Here is a 17,000-nt window from a genome sequence, read left to right on the forward strand (position 1 = left end):
ATCTTGGCGCGTTGTCCGTCCTCTGGTTATAAAAGAATGAAACTGTATTGTCTTGCAGTTGTAACCGACATGTCCTCTGGAACCATAATGCTTATGTAGCGGCTATAAAATTTCCGATTCCCGTGAAGGGATTCGAACCACGGACGTTCTGATCCGAGGTCGGACGCCTTGTCCACATGACCAAAGAGGTTTACCCTGTTCGCAAGAGGAAAAGGTAAGGATGTCATCTGTGGGATAACTCCACCCCTGCTACATATATTCCCCCGTCAACCGAAGGCCCGCCCCCGTCCGCATTGTAGGGTACTGAGACTTATTTTGCTTAAATTTGATATACTCAACAACAAACGTTCCCGTGACACCAATATTTTAGTGTATTTTTCAAACAAGTAAAGTTTGGTTTTCAATATTGTAGTACGTGTATGAAATTAGGTCACAAAAACGCAACTGCTAGAGAAAAGCATTCATTCCATGCAAAAGTTGACTTTTATGCAAGCCCCACACACTTCACTACCCAAGAATCGGTATAAAACGTTAACGGAATTCCATATGCATTGTTTAGCATCGTGCTGACAACAACCACTCTGAAAAACAACAAAATTGCGAAATTATTCAACTTTACGAAATGCCACGCCTCTCCGAAAATGGGCGTCTGCGAGCCATTGGTATGCTTGAAGCAGGATCGAGTCAACGTGATGTTGCAAGACAATTTAACGTCCACAGAAACACCATTTGGTCTTTATGGCAACGTTGGCATCAGACGAATGCAGTCCGAGACCATCCTCGGAGTGGCAGGCCACGCGTAACCAATAATCGACAAGATAACTTGATTCGAACAACACACCTACGAAATCGATTCGAGCCAGCAACAGTGACTGCAAGAAGCATCCCTGGCCTTCGACGAATATCTTCACAAACCGTACGTCGTCGCCTGAGATCTGATGTGCAGGGATTGTCGCCAGATGTCCCATTTTGACAGGAAACCACCGTCAAGGCAAATTAAACCATTTGAACACTTACAGGAGTCTTTTATCGGTTGCAAACTGAAATTGTTTCAGATTTGGTAAAAAAACATAACTTTGCCTTAAATTTTAGTCAATGTCACAGGAACTTTTGTTGTTCAGTATATATACCTCCTCAGCCCCACGTTTGGTGCCAATGTAGCGGCCATAAAATTTCCGAATCTCGTGATGGGATTCGAACCCCGGACCTTCTGATCCGAGGTCGGACGCCTTGTCAACATGACCAAAGAGGTTTACCTCGTCAACAAGGTAAGGGTGTCATCTGTTGAATAACTCCACGCCCTGCTACACTTACAAAGCTGAAACATGACATTTTTTACCATAACTCAACTTTTTCTTCATATGAATTTGATATGCAGTAAATGTTTTATTTGCAGTAGGGTGTACTATTAGTATTTGCAGATTAATTTTACAAATGCAGCATAGAAGGTTTGGGTGACCCTGGCACAGTCAGGCTGGTTAGGCTCATCATCAGCTCAGGACCCCTGCCCCTTCTACACTCTGCGTTCGAGCAGCAGCATACACGCAACTGTTAATGTCATATCAAGTTCATTCTGTGGAAATGATTGGTTAAATTGTTTAATTGGCCTCCGCTTCTCAATCGGAAGATCTAAGATTTGATAAAAGAATGACATAAACAAAATATACAAGGCATCATCAGAAAGATAATTGATAGAAGAGGGGTCGGAATCGGGAGGAAATGCAAAATCTTCTAGGCCATCGGGATTTTGTAAGCCCATGTATGGGTCATCAGTTACAGCTGCATCAGGTAATTTAGGGAGAATAATGCGAACGTTCATTTGCAATTTCGGGTCTGCTACTGTTGGAACTGAGTGTTTGTGCAAAGGCGCCGTTGGCAGTTAGCTCACCAGGTTCAAGGCGCATATATAATCGCCGGAGGTGGTCACGGATATTTTGTACTGTCAGGTATGCATACATTGGCATGGCTTTGTCCCAATGTTGCTTCAACAATTTGCCTTTTACAGGTGGTATTTCGGGCCACCATGCTGCTTACACACACTGAAGAAGTATGGACTTCAGTTGTTGCGTCCAAGATATTCTTGGACAGGTTCTCTGCAACATAAAATGTGTGTGGTACTCGTGGCAGCCCAGTTCCTCGCAGTGAGTGCCGGTAACATGACTTGTAATGTTTTTTCTTTCTCCCACCCTAATGAATTCAGTCGTAACTGGTTTTGTCAGTTTGTACTTCCATCATGTTTTTTCGTGGAGAAGGTTTCATTTTTTTCTTGAACTTCATAGAAATTGTGTTTTACAGCATTTATTTTGTTTCTTCAGGATATTTTGCTTTAATTTTACATCAAGTAGATGCTCCCCTGCTGCCTTTTACTCATTACAAAATTTTGAATATTTTCAAATGTATGTGTTTGTGTGATCAAATTTCACTATTGTTGACATAATATACACTTCATTTGCTGGGAAGGAGACTTGGCCATGTTAGTGGCAAACTCTTCTGTTTTTTACAATTTCCATGACAAGTTCCATATCGGTTAAAAAAGGTTAGGGTTTGTTTAGATGTAATTATGTCATACATTCTGCAACAGGGGCGGGGGATATAGCCACGTTAGTGGCATACTCTTGTTTTTTTACTCTACACCTTAGCCCTTCACCTCGACATAAACCTATAGTTTAATTGCATTTTGGACGTCTCTGAAAACCCAAGTCCGTGACGATCCGGTCTTCAGTAAACGATGTTTGTCGTAAGAGGCGTTAGTACAATGCGTGAAGCCAATTTCTGGTCTCCCTCGGCGTGATATTGCTGGAATATTGCTAAAAGCGACTTAAAACCAAACTCACTCACACTCACTCGTAAAAGGCGACTAATGGGATCGGGTGGTCAGACTCTCTGACTTGGCTGATGCACGTCATCTTGATACTCGTGATATAGATCTGGATTGCCTGGCCCAGACTCGATTATTTACAGACCGCAGTTACAGATATATATAGTATGTTGCTGGTACATTGTCCAGTATCGTATACATGCAGTAGATCCTCGGGACACCCATTTCTGAATTGTTAAGATTAATGTTAGTAGTTGAGGGCATCGGTACAGTACCGCTCCTGGCTTCTGATTGATCGAGAGGATCACGTGATCTCTGTGACGCCACTTCCGGACTTCCAAGATGGCGGCACATCTGTTTCCGGTGGCGTGCGCCTCCAAGAGGGCGTCGCATCCGTTTCCGGTGGTGCGCACCTCCAAGAGGGCGTCGCATCCGTTTCCGGGGGAGGAGGAGGAGGGAAGGGGAAAAACCCAGAGAAGCGGTCGTAAAAGGTGAACTATGATCGACATGGTTGTTCTTTTGTTGTTCTAAACACAGAAAAGGTGGTGGTGGTGGAAGGAGGTGGTGGTGGTTGAGTGGGTGGTGGTGGTGGAGTGAGGGAGGAGGAGGAGGGTTCTTTGTTTGGGTTTGAGGGTCGTCAAAGCAAAGGATGAAAGCGTTCTTTCGGGAGAGATGGGTGGCCCTGAAAAAGGCCGTTTTGAGGAAGATCACTTCTTCACATACACGTACACGCAACGGTACAAAGGCACAGGTGGGCTGTAATCTGGCGTCATACGGGACACTTACTTGTGTGGCATAGTCGCCTCATGTAGGTATCCTTCAAGATGGTATTGCAATACACGCACTGAAAAGTGTCATCCCGTGCACTTGTACCAAGGGCATACACTGGCAGGCACCATTGGCACCTCCCGCATTGCCATGGCGGTAACGATGCTGGTGATGTTACTATCTCAGTAGAAACCAGTTCCAAATCCCAGTTTTCTGATTTCTTTTCCATGTTGCTGCTGCTGCTGATTTTTAAAATAAATTTTACAAGTGACACTGATCCACTCGAATGGTTGTTCTCTTGTTTTATAGGAGAGACACTGACACCCTGCTTCCTGGTTGGTTCGCCAGACAGCAGCTCCGATTGGTTCGTTCCGGTGCCTGGCCTGCACCTCGGTTTTCCAAAACAGACCGACCCCTGTGTTTCTTTTCCATAGGAAATGAATTTTACAATGGGAGAGGAATCGCAACCCCGGTTCGACCAATCAGAGCCCAGCATGGCCCGAGCGCAGCCTCTGATTGATTGACAACCCAGGCTTCTGATTGGTCAGATTTCGATCCGTTTTTTTTTCTTGGGTAGTCTTGGTATTTTTTAGGTAGATGGTCGTCTGAATCCTTTGAACATTGCATATTTGAAGGAGAAACTTCGGGGTTTCAGTCAAATAGTCATGCAGGGGGCATGCCTATAGGCTGCCTCACAGTCTCTGGGCCACATTATTTTCCCAAACCTGTATTTTGATGGACTTTCCTCCCACATGATTGGTTGGTTGGTTTGTTGTTTAACGCCGCACACAATATTCAAGCTATATGACGGCGGTCTGGAAATAATCGAGTCTGGACCAGACAATCCAGTGATTGACATCATGTGCATCAATCCGTGCAATTGGGATCGATCACATGCATCAACCAAGTCAGCGAGCCTGACCACCCGATCCCGTTAGTCGCCTTTTACGACAAGCATAGTCACCTTTTACGTAAGCATGGGTTGCTGAAGACCTATTCTATCCCGGAATCTTCACGGGTCTCCTCCCACATGAAGCTGACACCCTGTGATATTACTGGAATATTGTTAAAAGGCTTTTAAAACGAATCACTCACTCACTGAATTTTTATCTTCATGTTCCCTGAACTGGGGTTTCGGGTTAGGCTATGTTTACAGCAACCTATGCTTGAATGAACCGAGTAAATGGCTTGATCACGTGTAATCGTTGGTTCAAACAGAGACCATATATATCGGTATATGGTCTCTGGTTCAAACAGTACAACAGTAGGTTCGTTTGTGTATCGAACCAGTCTAATATCTCTTGATTATGAATTCATTGTGTCGGAACACTCTGAAAATTTGAAAACAGAAGGTCTAACATTTTTTTTAAAAGGGGTTTCCGCGTAGTCGTTTATCACTAAAATGGGTGGCCATTTTATTTTGTGGATGAAAATTATGTAAAGTGCAGATACATTGTTTTCGAAAAGGGAAGGTGAGAGTTTCTGTAAGAAGGGTTTGGGGGGGGGTTGCAGTTGCACTGATTGTTCAAAACTACTGGCACACTTTGACAAGTGACCGCCTCCGTGGTATTGTGGTAGAGCGCAAATCGGGGGTTCGATCCGTGGCCGCGTCATACCGAAAAAGGATATAAGATGGTACTTGCTGTTACCTTGCCCGGCGCTCAGCATTACGGGGCCTAAACAATGACTGGTCGGCTGGGAGTTTTCGTGTTAAACTGCGGCATGGTACCTCAATGGGCTGGCATTAGTCTGGACTGTACAGAGCTAGGAACAGAGTGACCTCCCTTCGTGTTACCAATCCAAGTTCTACAGAGAGCCTTTGTGTGGGGAACTTTTCTACAGGCTTCCTTATTGTTGTGGATGAGCTCCCAGTCAATCAAAGTCAAGTGACAGCACAAGTTAAAATCAGCTCAACCGAACAGCTGTTTTCTATAAATTTTGAATTTGTTCTAATTCTTTTACAAAGTCATACTAAAACATGTCAGTAAGATGAATTTGTTATGGCAGTATCAGGAGGGGTACATGTGGTTTTATTTGACCCTCGTTAGGAATTATACCACACACCTCTGGCTCATGGGACACATAAAACCCCTCGTGATCATACTACAACCTCTAGTGTCTAAACTACTACACCAGGATGTTCTTAGTCTGTTACCATACAACCAACTAAAATTCAAATCACAAAAACTCACAGAGTAGCAGATAAAGGTTTTTAATGCAATCATTGATGCTATATAAAATTCTATAATTATATCCTTGGTATGGCTTCCAAGCACATACTGTGATAGCATCATCATTGCTGTACTGCGTGCACAGCTTAATATTGTACAAATATACCAGACTCTGTAGCCTAGACTTTCACAAAGCTAGGTGGTATCTCAAGGCATAATAACACCGCCATCATTCGCATCACAGGTACATAGGACTATACAGCCTTCATCACTGACTCGTCCACTTCATCGCAATGTCATAATTACCTACAGAAACTTTTCTAGCACAATTATCCTTTGGATATCAACTCTATAACAAGCCTTCTTCAGTAACAAAACATGTACTTAGTTGTGTTAACAAAATAAAATCAACAAGTGGTGTGTAATTTTGTTCTGTAAATATCATGGTATTGCTTGCATCTGACTGGTATCCAAGCTTATCACATGTAAACAGAAAGAAATTGGTAGTTTGTGAATCAGTTAAAATACACCAATGCAATCACTTGAACTATATCATATATAAGAACGCAAAGTGATCAAATCAGTGAAGGAAAATTCGAAAATAGGAATTGACTGACTTTTGGCAGCTACTGCAAGACCTTAATATGGGGAGGGGATTTGTATGATTGCTGCAGGTAGCCACTTTATAAGTTTGACATTGGATATAAATGTTGATTCCTTATGTTTTGGTGGTGGGAGTGGTGTAACAAGCAAGTCTGCAAGTTGTCCCTCTGACAGAGTCAACTTTTCAATAAATAACAGCTCTAATTGGGTATTTTCACCCTGAACATGAATGGCATTCCGGTATTAAAAGGAGCTCAGTGAAAAATCAGTTCTTGACATACTTTCTTGAAACCACCGCTTTACGTCTCATTCACCATAACATCCTGCAGATCTGACAGGACGAAATGTTTATCAATGTAAGATTAAAGTTACTTAAATAAATAGAATCTCAGAGTTTTAACATTTTCTGGAGTGGGGTGTGTGTATCTTATAACATAAGGAACTATTAATCCAACATTAAACTTTTGAATTTCCCCCCTAAGGAAGGGAGATAACTCTGGGTTATAGGAAAGTAGGAAATCGCTACGAAGTCAAGAAAGAAATACACATTAGAGAAATGTTTCAAAGCATTGAAATGAGAATAAAAACATGAGAAATGGCTATGAATCAAGATTACATCTGACAATTGCACACATTAAAAACAGGTTAAAAGAACAGAGAAAAAAGTGTTGTAAGCTGACCAGCTTCCAGTAAATGTCAAGCCATGAAAAGGGTTCTTTACTTTCAGTTTGACACAAAGTGCATTGATGGCATTGCAGGTAAGTAGTAGAAGAACAGTACAACCAGAATTATCTAGCAGTACCACTTCTGCCTCAAAGTATCCTCAAAACCCATTTTGATTAAACAATTGTGAAAATAAAGTAGATGTTTCATAAATCTGTAATAAATGCATTTTACTGACAAATCTGTCCACAGGGCCATTCAGTGCTGACACTGTCACAACATATTATCACACTTTTCCGCCTTTATCTTCAGCTCTACCATACATATTACTTACTTATTTAGCATCACATTAACATAAATCACACATGGAGAATATTTCAACACCAAATGACAAATATGTATAATCACTTCACAAAGTTTGGAAAACGCTTTGTTTTTTAACAATGGCGGCAACTTTCTCTGGCTTGTCAATGTTACACATGTATTTACAAACAAGACTTTCTCTGAAAGCATGTAACACCTGTTACCTGTTACAGAGCATTACTGATCATATCAATAATGATCTTCATCATCATCCATCACTAACAAGTAGATATTATGTAACCAGGGAAGATTTGCATGTCCATCTCCAGAAAACTCCATATTTCATCAACAGCACAAAAACTCTCTTCCCTGGCTGTGTAATTCCAAATAAAAGGATACAAACATGACACAAATGTACATAATGAGAGATTCATGTATGATATCTATGCATTCAAGGAACAGAGTTTGGACTAAATGACCTATCAATTCTCCTCAAAGTAATGGTTCTCGGTCCTCTTTGAAAATCTACAGATACCTCTAATCAATAAATATGACAGCTGAGAAAGAATTCTCAATAAGCATATAACAGACTGAATGTAGAAATTATACAAAAGCAGTGTCGAGGACAACTGATAAGCAAAGTGTTTGACAGCCTGCAGAAGGCAGCAGGGTTAGCACCAGTGCTGCTACATAGTCGCGCAAGGTACTATATAACTGGGCTCGCCCAACAAAGCATGACGAAGCATGTACACCTGACAATACATGGGTTGCGTATGTACAAAATCTACACTGGCACATGTAATTATAATTTCATAAAATGTCCAGTCAATTGTAGTCATCTTCAGAATCCATGGTACTGGAGTTTTCTCCCCTGAAGCCCTCTCCAGATGATGAAGAGACGGCTAGAGAGATGTTGGTGACATCTTCAGCTCAGCTTCAGCAGTTCGATGTCGAACACTAGTGTGGCATTGGAGGGTATCGTGGGTCAGTGTCAAGGTCATGCATACAGAGGAGTGAGAATTGATGCAAATATTCAAATATGTATTAGCAGGCTGAAATAAAACACCCAGCCAACCAATGGTTGATTGAGTTTCAATTGGATTTAACAACGCTTTAAACAATATTTTGGATTAATGTCACAGTGTGTCAGCTTAATGTGGGAGGAAAGCTTGAAGTGATACTGGTCTTAGATGTTTCCACAAGAGTGGGTGTGGTTCTGAGTCCTGATACACCAAGAAACATAAGGTGGCAAACCAGGAATTGAAGCCATGATCACAGCTTTCTGACATGTCTAAGGGACGCAACTCTGCACGGCAGTTGACTGGGCTGAGTAAGTTAGGAGATGTTATGATATTCGGTTTTTGTTTGTTGTTTAATGCCGCACTCGGCAATATTCCAGCTATATGACGGCGGTCTGTAAATAATCGATTCTGGACCAGACAATTCAGTGATTGACATCATGAGCATTGATCCACGCAATTGGGATATGATGATATGCATCAACCAAGTCAGCGAGCCACTCGATCCCGTTTGTCGCCTCTTACGAAAAAAATAGTCGCCTTTTATGGCAAGCATGGGTTGTTGGAGACTTATTCCACCCCAGATCTTCACATGTGATATATTAGGTAGTTTCAGATTTGGGGGTATTATTGAGTAGTTGATGCATGGAAATTTCTTTTGGAAATTTAATTATCAAAAAGTGAAATACACAAGTCTAAAAAGATGTTATGTTTATCAACATAGTAAATACAGAACTTAATCAGTTATTTTCTGTGGCCCTTAATTCTACTTTGGGAACTGAAACAACAGAAAGACACACATGTTGCCCCTAGGGAGGGACTCAATGGATGATTCAATGGATAACAAATATCTGTGGCTGTTCCTGCCATGAATAATGAATTTGTCCATTGCAATGCCATATCCAGGAAAACCATGATTTTAAGCACCAAGTGCGACCTGGGAAGACTTTTTCCCAATGACCACCTAATCCCATCAATTTCAGATCCCACAAGAACTGGCCAATGTGGCCAAATCTACCCTGCTTAAAACCACTTCTAATAGTGTAACAAATGAAAGCTTTAACCACTTTGCTATCACACCGACCAGCCACTTTGGCAGAACTCACAAGCACATATATGGTGCTGAAATTCAAGCACACTTATGGTGCTGAAACTCAAACACACATATGGTGCTGAAATTCAAGCACACTTATGCTGCTGAAACTCAAACACACATATGGTGCTGAAATTCAAGCACGTATTGTGCTGAAACACAAACACATGTATGGTGCTGAAAGTCAAGCACACGTATGGTGCTGAAAGTCAAGCACACGTATGGTGCTGAAACCCAAGCACATGTAAGGTGCTGAAAATCTAACACATGTATGCTGCTGAAACTCAAGCACATGTAAGGTGTTGAAAATCATGCACACATATAGTGCTGAAAGTAATGCACACGTATGATGCTAAAACTAAAGCACACATATAGTGCTGAAAGTCATGCACACATATGGTGCTCATAAACCAAGGATCGTAATCAGGGCAAATTTCCATCCCTTGACCACGGGATCCTGACATACCTGTAAGGTATGTAACTCTGCTGGGGTGGCTAAAATGACCAGACCATCATGCCCTGGCCTCAAAAAGAAAGGGGAACACGGTCTACATGCACTTTAATTTTCAGCTGTACGTATTTAAGAAAGGATATAATCCAGGATGCCCTCTATGCCCATAGGCCAGCTTGGGAGGACATGTGACTCGCGCCCGCTCTCCCATACTCATCTGAAACAGAGGAAAGCATTAACTGCAAACATCTCCTTTACAAACAGTAAGACATGCATATTGCTTTGAAAAGTTTGTGGTTATTACAAGAAGAAAAAATCAATGTTAAAAAAATAAATATAATCTGAAAACCACTATTGTGCATACAATACATTAAACTGAAATCAGGGTTTCAGATCAGTTCATTTTTCACTTTTCAATCAAAATTTCCAATATGACCATGTGGCAATGATATTGTACTCCACACCAAAAGAAACCCCACGTAATATAATCATATGCACAGTTTCATTTTACACCTATTATAGAATAAAGTCGAAGTTGATACAATCAAGAAAACGAACGTTATTGGTCTCTAAACTGAATCTGTAACATTGTAACTGAAGTGAAGAGTGGAATAACCAGGGTCCTCACAGGGGCAGTGAGTGACACAACAGATAACAGTGTTCCCGCTGGCTTTTGAAACTGTCAGTCCACCAGGAGTGGCAATTCAAAAATTACCAGTCCCCCCTATTTTTTGTCAGTCCCAACTTTCCACAAATGAAAAAATGGATGAAAATTTTTTTATTTTTTTTTTTCAAGTCTTCTTTTTTTGAATATTTCGAGACTAAATCGCTGCAAATATATATTTAACCATGAAGCAAAGCGAAATGTTATTTGATAGCACAAAAAATAGACAAGGGGAAACCCAGATGGCAACTGACAAGCTGACTATATAAAAAAAATATATACTTATATGAATATCGCTGATGTTTTGTTCAACAACAAAGCGTATTAAGGTACCTTAATTGCCAGACTGGCAGTAACATGATTTACCGGTCAAAGCCTAATTTTACCGGTAAAAAGCTGGTAATTACCAGTAAACGGGAACACTGTAGCAATAGTACAACATGAAGAGAGTAATTGCACTCGGCAATATTCCAGCTATATGATGGCAAACTGACCAGACAATCCAGTGATTGATATCATGATCATCGATCCACGCAATAGGGATACGATGACATGCACCAAACAAGTCAGCGAGTTTGACCACTCAATCCAGTTAGTCGCCTCTTACGAAAAGCACAGTTAGTTGCCTTCTACAGCAAGCAAGGGTTGCCGAAGACAAGTTGCAACCCAGATCTTCACAGGTAGGATTTTTGCTGACTATAGCATAAAATAACATTCAGTCCATAACAGGCTAATGTGAGAATGCATCACATTATCAAAGTTGTTTTGACACAGTATTGTAGGATTAGATGAGAAAGTTTACAGTGACAAAAACCTCTTTCATGATGTGTTTGTGGCACAGAAATGTTCACCAATGAACAGTCTCTGTACTGACATGTTACAACAGGGAAGACTGAGTCAGGGCAGACAGAACACAGTCAAATGTACTCACTCTTTTCACACCTTCCTCCCATCCTGAAACAGAAGCATGGTGTCCTTGTCAAACATTACACCTGGAATGTATTCCAACAGTTAACAATAGTGGCAACTGCAATTAATTTGCTTCAGACCAAAGTCACAGATTGGCTCTATATTTTCACTTGCTTTTAAAAGACTGAAGAACTTGTTAAATATCATCACAATCAGAGATTAATAAATGACACAAAGCTATCAAGAACAAATATATTTCAATAATTCTCACCTTTGATCACCTCTCCCTTACCAAGTTGGAATGTGAATGGAACACCCCTGTCTCGAGAGGAATCTACCTTCTTACCATTCTCTGTGAACAGTGTACCTGCAAAATACAAACACAAAAGCAATGTCAATATATTAGAAATACTAAATATCATTTTCAATTCACCATACGCAAGAAACTATAAGCATTGATAGCATTACCAAGTAAATATCGTTTTTTTGTTTAATGCTGCACTCAACAATAATCAAGCTGTATGACGGCTTGTAAATAATCAAGTCTGGACCAGACAATCCAGTGATTGATGTTGTGAGCAATGATCCACTCCTGCTGAGCATGATGACACACAGTCACTATCAACCAAATCAATGAGCCTGACCACCTGATCCATTAAGTCGCCTCTTAAGACTTGCATAGGTTGCCACTGCAAGGGACCAGTTCTACCTCAGTGAGTGAGTATGGTTTTACGCTGATTTTAGCAATATTCGACCAATATCATGGCGGGGGACACAAGAAACAGGCTCCACACATTGTACACACATGGGGAATTGAACCCAGGTCTTCAGTATGACAAGCGAACGCCTTAACCACTAGGCTACCCAACCGTCCCAGTTCTACCCCAGAATCCCCACCGGGTAAATTTGAGAGTTATATTGAGAATAGGTCTTTGAGAGCTTTGATGAATAGGCCAAAAAGCTAGCCCAATTTCTCCAATGTCATGTTTGAAGCGAATTGACAAAGTGTGACACAATGATTTGAGCATGCTGGCATTGGTAATAATAATATCCTCATGTACAAATTATGTCATCATGAGTGAGTGAGTATGGTATTACGGCATTTTCAAAGCAATATTCTAGCAACATCACGGCAGGAGACACAGGAAAAGGCCTTCACACATTGTTTTGTTTGGTTGTTGTTTAACGCCGCACTCAGCAATATTCCAGTTATCGAATACAGGAATTCGTCGTGATGAGTGAACGCTTTAACCACTAAAGTAGTTACGGAAATGAAAAAAACCTGTTTTTTCGATCTCAGATTTTAAATAAATGCAGTTAATATACAAAATATATAAATATTCAAACAACTCAATTAGTACTAATTGGGTCTTGGCACAAATACAGCATATCAAAGGTTTATGTGTCTTTTTACACGTAAAAGTGTGTAAAAATATGAACAAAACAGACGATTGTGAAACTGAGCATAACCAGGTGTTACTAGATCAAGGTGAATGTCCATGACCTATGACACCTTGACGACAAGTGAAAACAGGTGCTTGAAACCCACATGCATGTGATTTGTCAGTGGTTAGTGATTTGTGAGTGGCATTGTGGGATAGTGAATCATCGTCAAAATATCAGAACGTAAAAGTAACACATTCCGTTCTCAAACAACAACTTACATGTCATCATTATTATGTACATAAACATAGCTGTTATTTTTATTGTTGTTTTGATAACTTTTTTCCAGGCTAATTTGCATAATGCCTATAGCCTGTTTCTGCCATGTCAATTTCGACTTAGTTTTATTTTTGAATGTTGAAAGTGCCTACAAATTACCTCCTGTAAATTACATTTTGTATTGAGCACTGAGATAAAACTAGCAAATCCAGACTAGTACTTTTCCACTTGTTTTGTTATTTCGTATTTACATTTACGTAATGCTTTGTGTTGATTATTAAATCCAGCAAAACAGGGTTTTTTTCATTTCCATGAGTACTTTAGGCTTCCCCACCACTCTAATTACGCCACAAAAATATATTCTTGCATAATAGCCGACATCTTACCGTAGCTAAGGGAGATCAACATCCGAGATGCTGCAGTACAGGGACCTGTATCAAAACCCCCATACTTCAACACTGACTCATGACATTCGTTGTGCCAAAATCACTCTAGAATGGGACCCTGCATTTTTTTGGTCATGCTTGATCATCAATTACCGCTGTAACTGGTTACATCTTTAACAGCCCTGCTACAATTCTGCTTGTCCTAACAGGCGACCAAAATGGATTGGGTCATCTTCCCGAGGCAAGGGAGTAAACCAACCGTAAAAGTCCAGTTTCAACCCTTACCGAACTAGGCTGGAATTTTCGTGCTCGATCGTAGTGCCACCAGTGGCTATTATGGGCTATATCTAGCATTAGAAATTGGCACTAGTCCAGTAGTCCTTGCCAAACTGCCCAATAGTAAAGGTATCATAAGGATTAGTAGAAATGTGCCATTTTTAAAGGTTTTGCTATATGTTATCATCATAAGGACTAGTGGACTGAAAATGTTAGTTTCTGCCACTGGTTATGTCTTTTCTATGTCAACCTTTTGACCAATCAGATTCCACCTCTCAATTCACTTGCATTTGCTTCAAACAATTTGGTGCCCACTCAAGACGATCAGATTGTAAATATGAAAGGATTTGGAAAATATCTGTTGATGCTTTACAAATCCTGTAGTCGACTGAAATACACACTGCAGTTGACGGACTGGATGTCGATTCTGTTACGCAATATTGATTGGACTAGGCATAGACTCATTGATCCACCCAAAATATAACTCCATTATTCCAGCTGAGTTCAGCACGGGTGTAACTGGACTTGAAATATGAAATCCTGACCACCTGTGCATCTCTGTTGAGTTAGTAACCATGGTAACACACATTGACAATACCCACCTACATAATGGAGAGTCACATACTGTCCAGGCTTCGGGTATGTTTGACCTGTGAAAAGATGTGAAAAAATAGAGCCAAGTTCTGTTAATTGGACATGGCTGGTTGCATGTGATAATGTTGGATTAATGAGTATGTCGAATATGAAATTAAGTAGTATCAACGTTCGTGATAAAAAAATCGGACAATTACATGTCAGATAATGATACAAACACCTTGTAATAAAACAAATGAAAAATGAAATATTCATATTGTAATGCTCAATGTTAGCGGAAGGTTTTCTAATCATGCAACCTCTGAAGCTCAATACAAACCTACTGTTGCGGGCTGTATGGCTGTTTCAAAATACTTTAAAAGCATAGGCTTGAATGCAAGTCACCCGTTTGAAACTAGTGCCACAAAGCTCAAGAAAGCAGCTTTCTTAACGGCTGATGTCGACTTCCTGTTAGTCATTTCATTGGTCAGTCAAAGTTTGCGAAAGATTGTTCTGACGTGACTGAAATGGGATGTCCTCTGCTGTAGTCGGAATTTGTATCTGATTTTAATGAGATTGAGGTAATCTAAGCATGTGATTAATCCTGTTATTTAAAACATTAATTGTTTCTTGTTAAGCAAGTTTATCTCTGCAGCCGCTGTAATATGCAGCTTATAGCCATCTCATCTAGCATCAAAACATGGGCTGGGTACTCGCATGTTGATAATCACTGTGTTGGATTAAACAAACTGATAAATGAGTGACCTTGGTAATTTGTTTCAAATTAGGTGTGTCGGATTAACGAGTGTTGGATTAACGAGACTTGGCTGTTATTTTAGCGTGATAAGTAACCCATGTACATTAGTACTTCAAACAAATTTCCAGTTATATCTCAGAGGAAAAGCTTAAGTGATGCAGGTCTCACATGTTTACCATTTTGGTGAGACCAAGCGAGCATGGGTATGGTGCGACAAACCTAGAAACAAATCAGAATGAACCAGGATTTGAACCCACGATCATGTTTCTGGCGTGCCCAAGGGACACAATTCTGCACAATCGGGGCGCCTTAGACAACTGGGCCACCTATGGCTCCTCTTACATATCAGCAGACATGAACAAACGGCACCTGTAGGTGATCCCTACACCTCTTTACTGCAACACTAGTAATAGCAAAACACTAATGTCAACTGTATGACAAGGGAACTCCACCACAAAACTGCTCGTGTCATTGACTAAGATTAAAACATAACATACTCCACAAATAGTATTATTCAGATATAGTGTTTTGATGTGGTTTTGGAACTGTGTGAAATAAAGGGGTATCCTGGGGTTACTGAGATTTGCCTCTATAGCAGCTGAATCTGGGGATTCTCTCAACATTCTCAATCTGTCATTTATTTAACATTCATCATTAGGTCATGACATGGACCCCTTTATTGTCAATACAAATATGTATTGTATATTTTCATGCTTAATTCAATAAAACTGATAAGTGTCAAAATGTGCTGGTTAAGATTAATGTGCTTAAGATGTAATTTTTTTCACTCATAATTGATACCCTTGTCATTGAAAATGACCTATAAAAACCAAAGTCAACAGTCATGAGTACTCCCGGTCCCATGCATGTATAATATGAGAATAAAGCATACAAAAATACAAAAAATTATAATAACAATATATCGGTATTCATCATTTAGGTCATCTACCATACCTAAGTTACACAGCAATATTGATACGCCCAGTGCATGTTTTGGGGAGAATAGTTGTAATTGATAATCAAACCTCCATCATGTCTAGTTAGGTTCACAGACAGATTAAGGAAAAGCCCTGTAGCTCTTCATGTCAGTGTCAAGGTGAAATGATCCCCAGCAGGGTTTTATAAACTGTTGGAATTCGCTCAAATGAATGTGTATGGCTCAGCATGAAAATGGTAGGATGATCATGATGATGAAAGTGCTTCAACATGTTCAACAAACTCAATGATCATGTGGACTTGGCTCTATGTAACAGCATGACTACAGGATTCTTCAATTGAGAGACAGTTTTGCTGGTGAAAAATAATCCCAATAATCCAGTATTGTGTATCAATATATCTCAGATGTGTGTATTTGACTACTAACCGATAATCTATTAATTTAGTTACACTTAATAGTCTTATCATCGATGTGTCCTCGACAGCATTTCAACCTCTGTGACTGCAGAGACACATCGCAATCAACGGACTTTTAGAATACGGCTAAGTATAATTATTAGGTGTTCATGTTGTTGAATAGAGTTACTAATAATATGAAGCCCATAGCTTGGTTCCTATCTAAATATAGATTATATTAACGATAAACACTATCAACAGGGGCCCTTATCATGATGTAATGCTGACCACAAGAAGCAGACATGACATCATCTATGTTGACAGACTGTCACAGACAGGGAGTGTCTGGCGCTCTAATTGCAGGCATTGGCGATTTATTTAGCAACTAACGGTACGCAAAACATTTCTGCTATCAAAAACCAACCGTCTTACCGTCTCCTTCCTTAATTGTTTCCACTGTCACGCCCATCATGAGCGGCCAAGCAGACAGAAGAAAGCAATTTTGCACACCTGAGTTTCTCAGTCTCGCTTGGTCTCGCAAGGTGCGAGACG

The 17,000-nt window shown here is 40.3% G+C and overlaps 1 protein-coding gene across 1 annotated transcript; it reads right to left on the minus strand.

Annotated features, from left to right (window-relative positions):
- Positions 1 to 5,782: 5,782 nt before the first annotated feature.
- On the minus strand, positions 5,783 to 16,977 carry LOC139479167 (peptidyl-prolyl cis-trans isomerase FKBP1A-like). Its single transcript, XM_071261954.1, has 6 exons — positions 16,881 to 16,977; positions 14,389 to 14,436; positions 11,734 to 11,829; positions 11,485 to 11,507; positions 10,033 to 10,106; positions 5,783 to 8,306 (listed from the first exon to the last, which is right to left on the minus strand). Exons 1-6 carry the CDS (start codon positions 16,918 to 16,920, stop codon positions 8,252 to 8,254), a joined length of 336 nt encoding a protein of 111 aa, XP_071118055.1. The 5' UTR covers positions 16,921 to 16,977; the 3' UTR covers positions 5,783 to 8,251.
- Positions 16,978 to 17,000: the final 23 nt, after the last annotated feature.

Source organism: Haliotis cracherodii, unplaced genomic scaffold (genome assembly GCF_022045235.1).
Source record: "Haliotis cracherodii isolate W230 unplaced genomic scaffold, xgHalCrac1.p SCAF_4, whole genome shotgun sequence".
Classification (NCBI taxonomy): Eukaryota; Metazoa; Mollusca; class Gastropoda; order Lepetellida; family Haliotidae; genus Haliotis; species Haliotis cracherodii.

Bases quoted from the DNA above. Each gene is read 5' to 3' on its own strand.
- LOC139479167 (XM_071261954.1), bottom strand. From the start codon at position 16,920: ATGATGGGCGTGACAGTGGAAACAATTAAGGAAGGAGACG. The intron at 11,830-14,388 runs GTGGGTATTGTC...TGTATTTTGCAG, and splicing joins TGTGACTCTCCATTATGTAG to GTACACTGTTCACAGAGAAT. The intron at 8,307-10,032 runs ATATCCTTTCTT...ACACTGACCCAC, and splicing joins CATAGAGGGCATCCTGGATT to GATACCCTCCAATGCCACAC.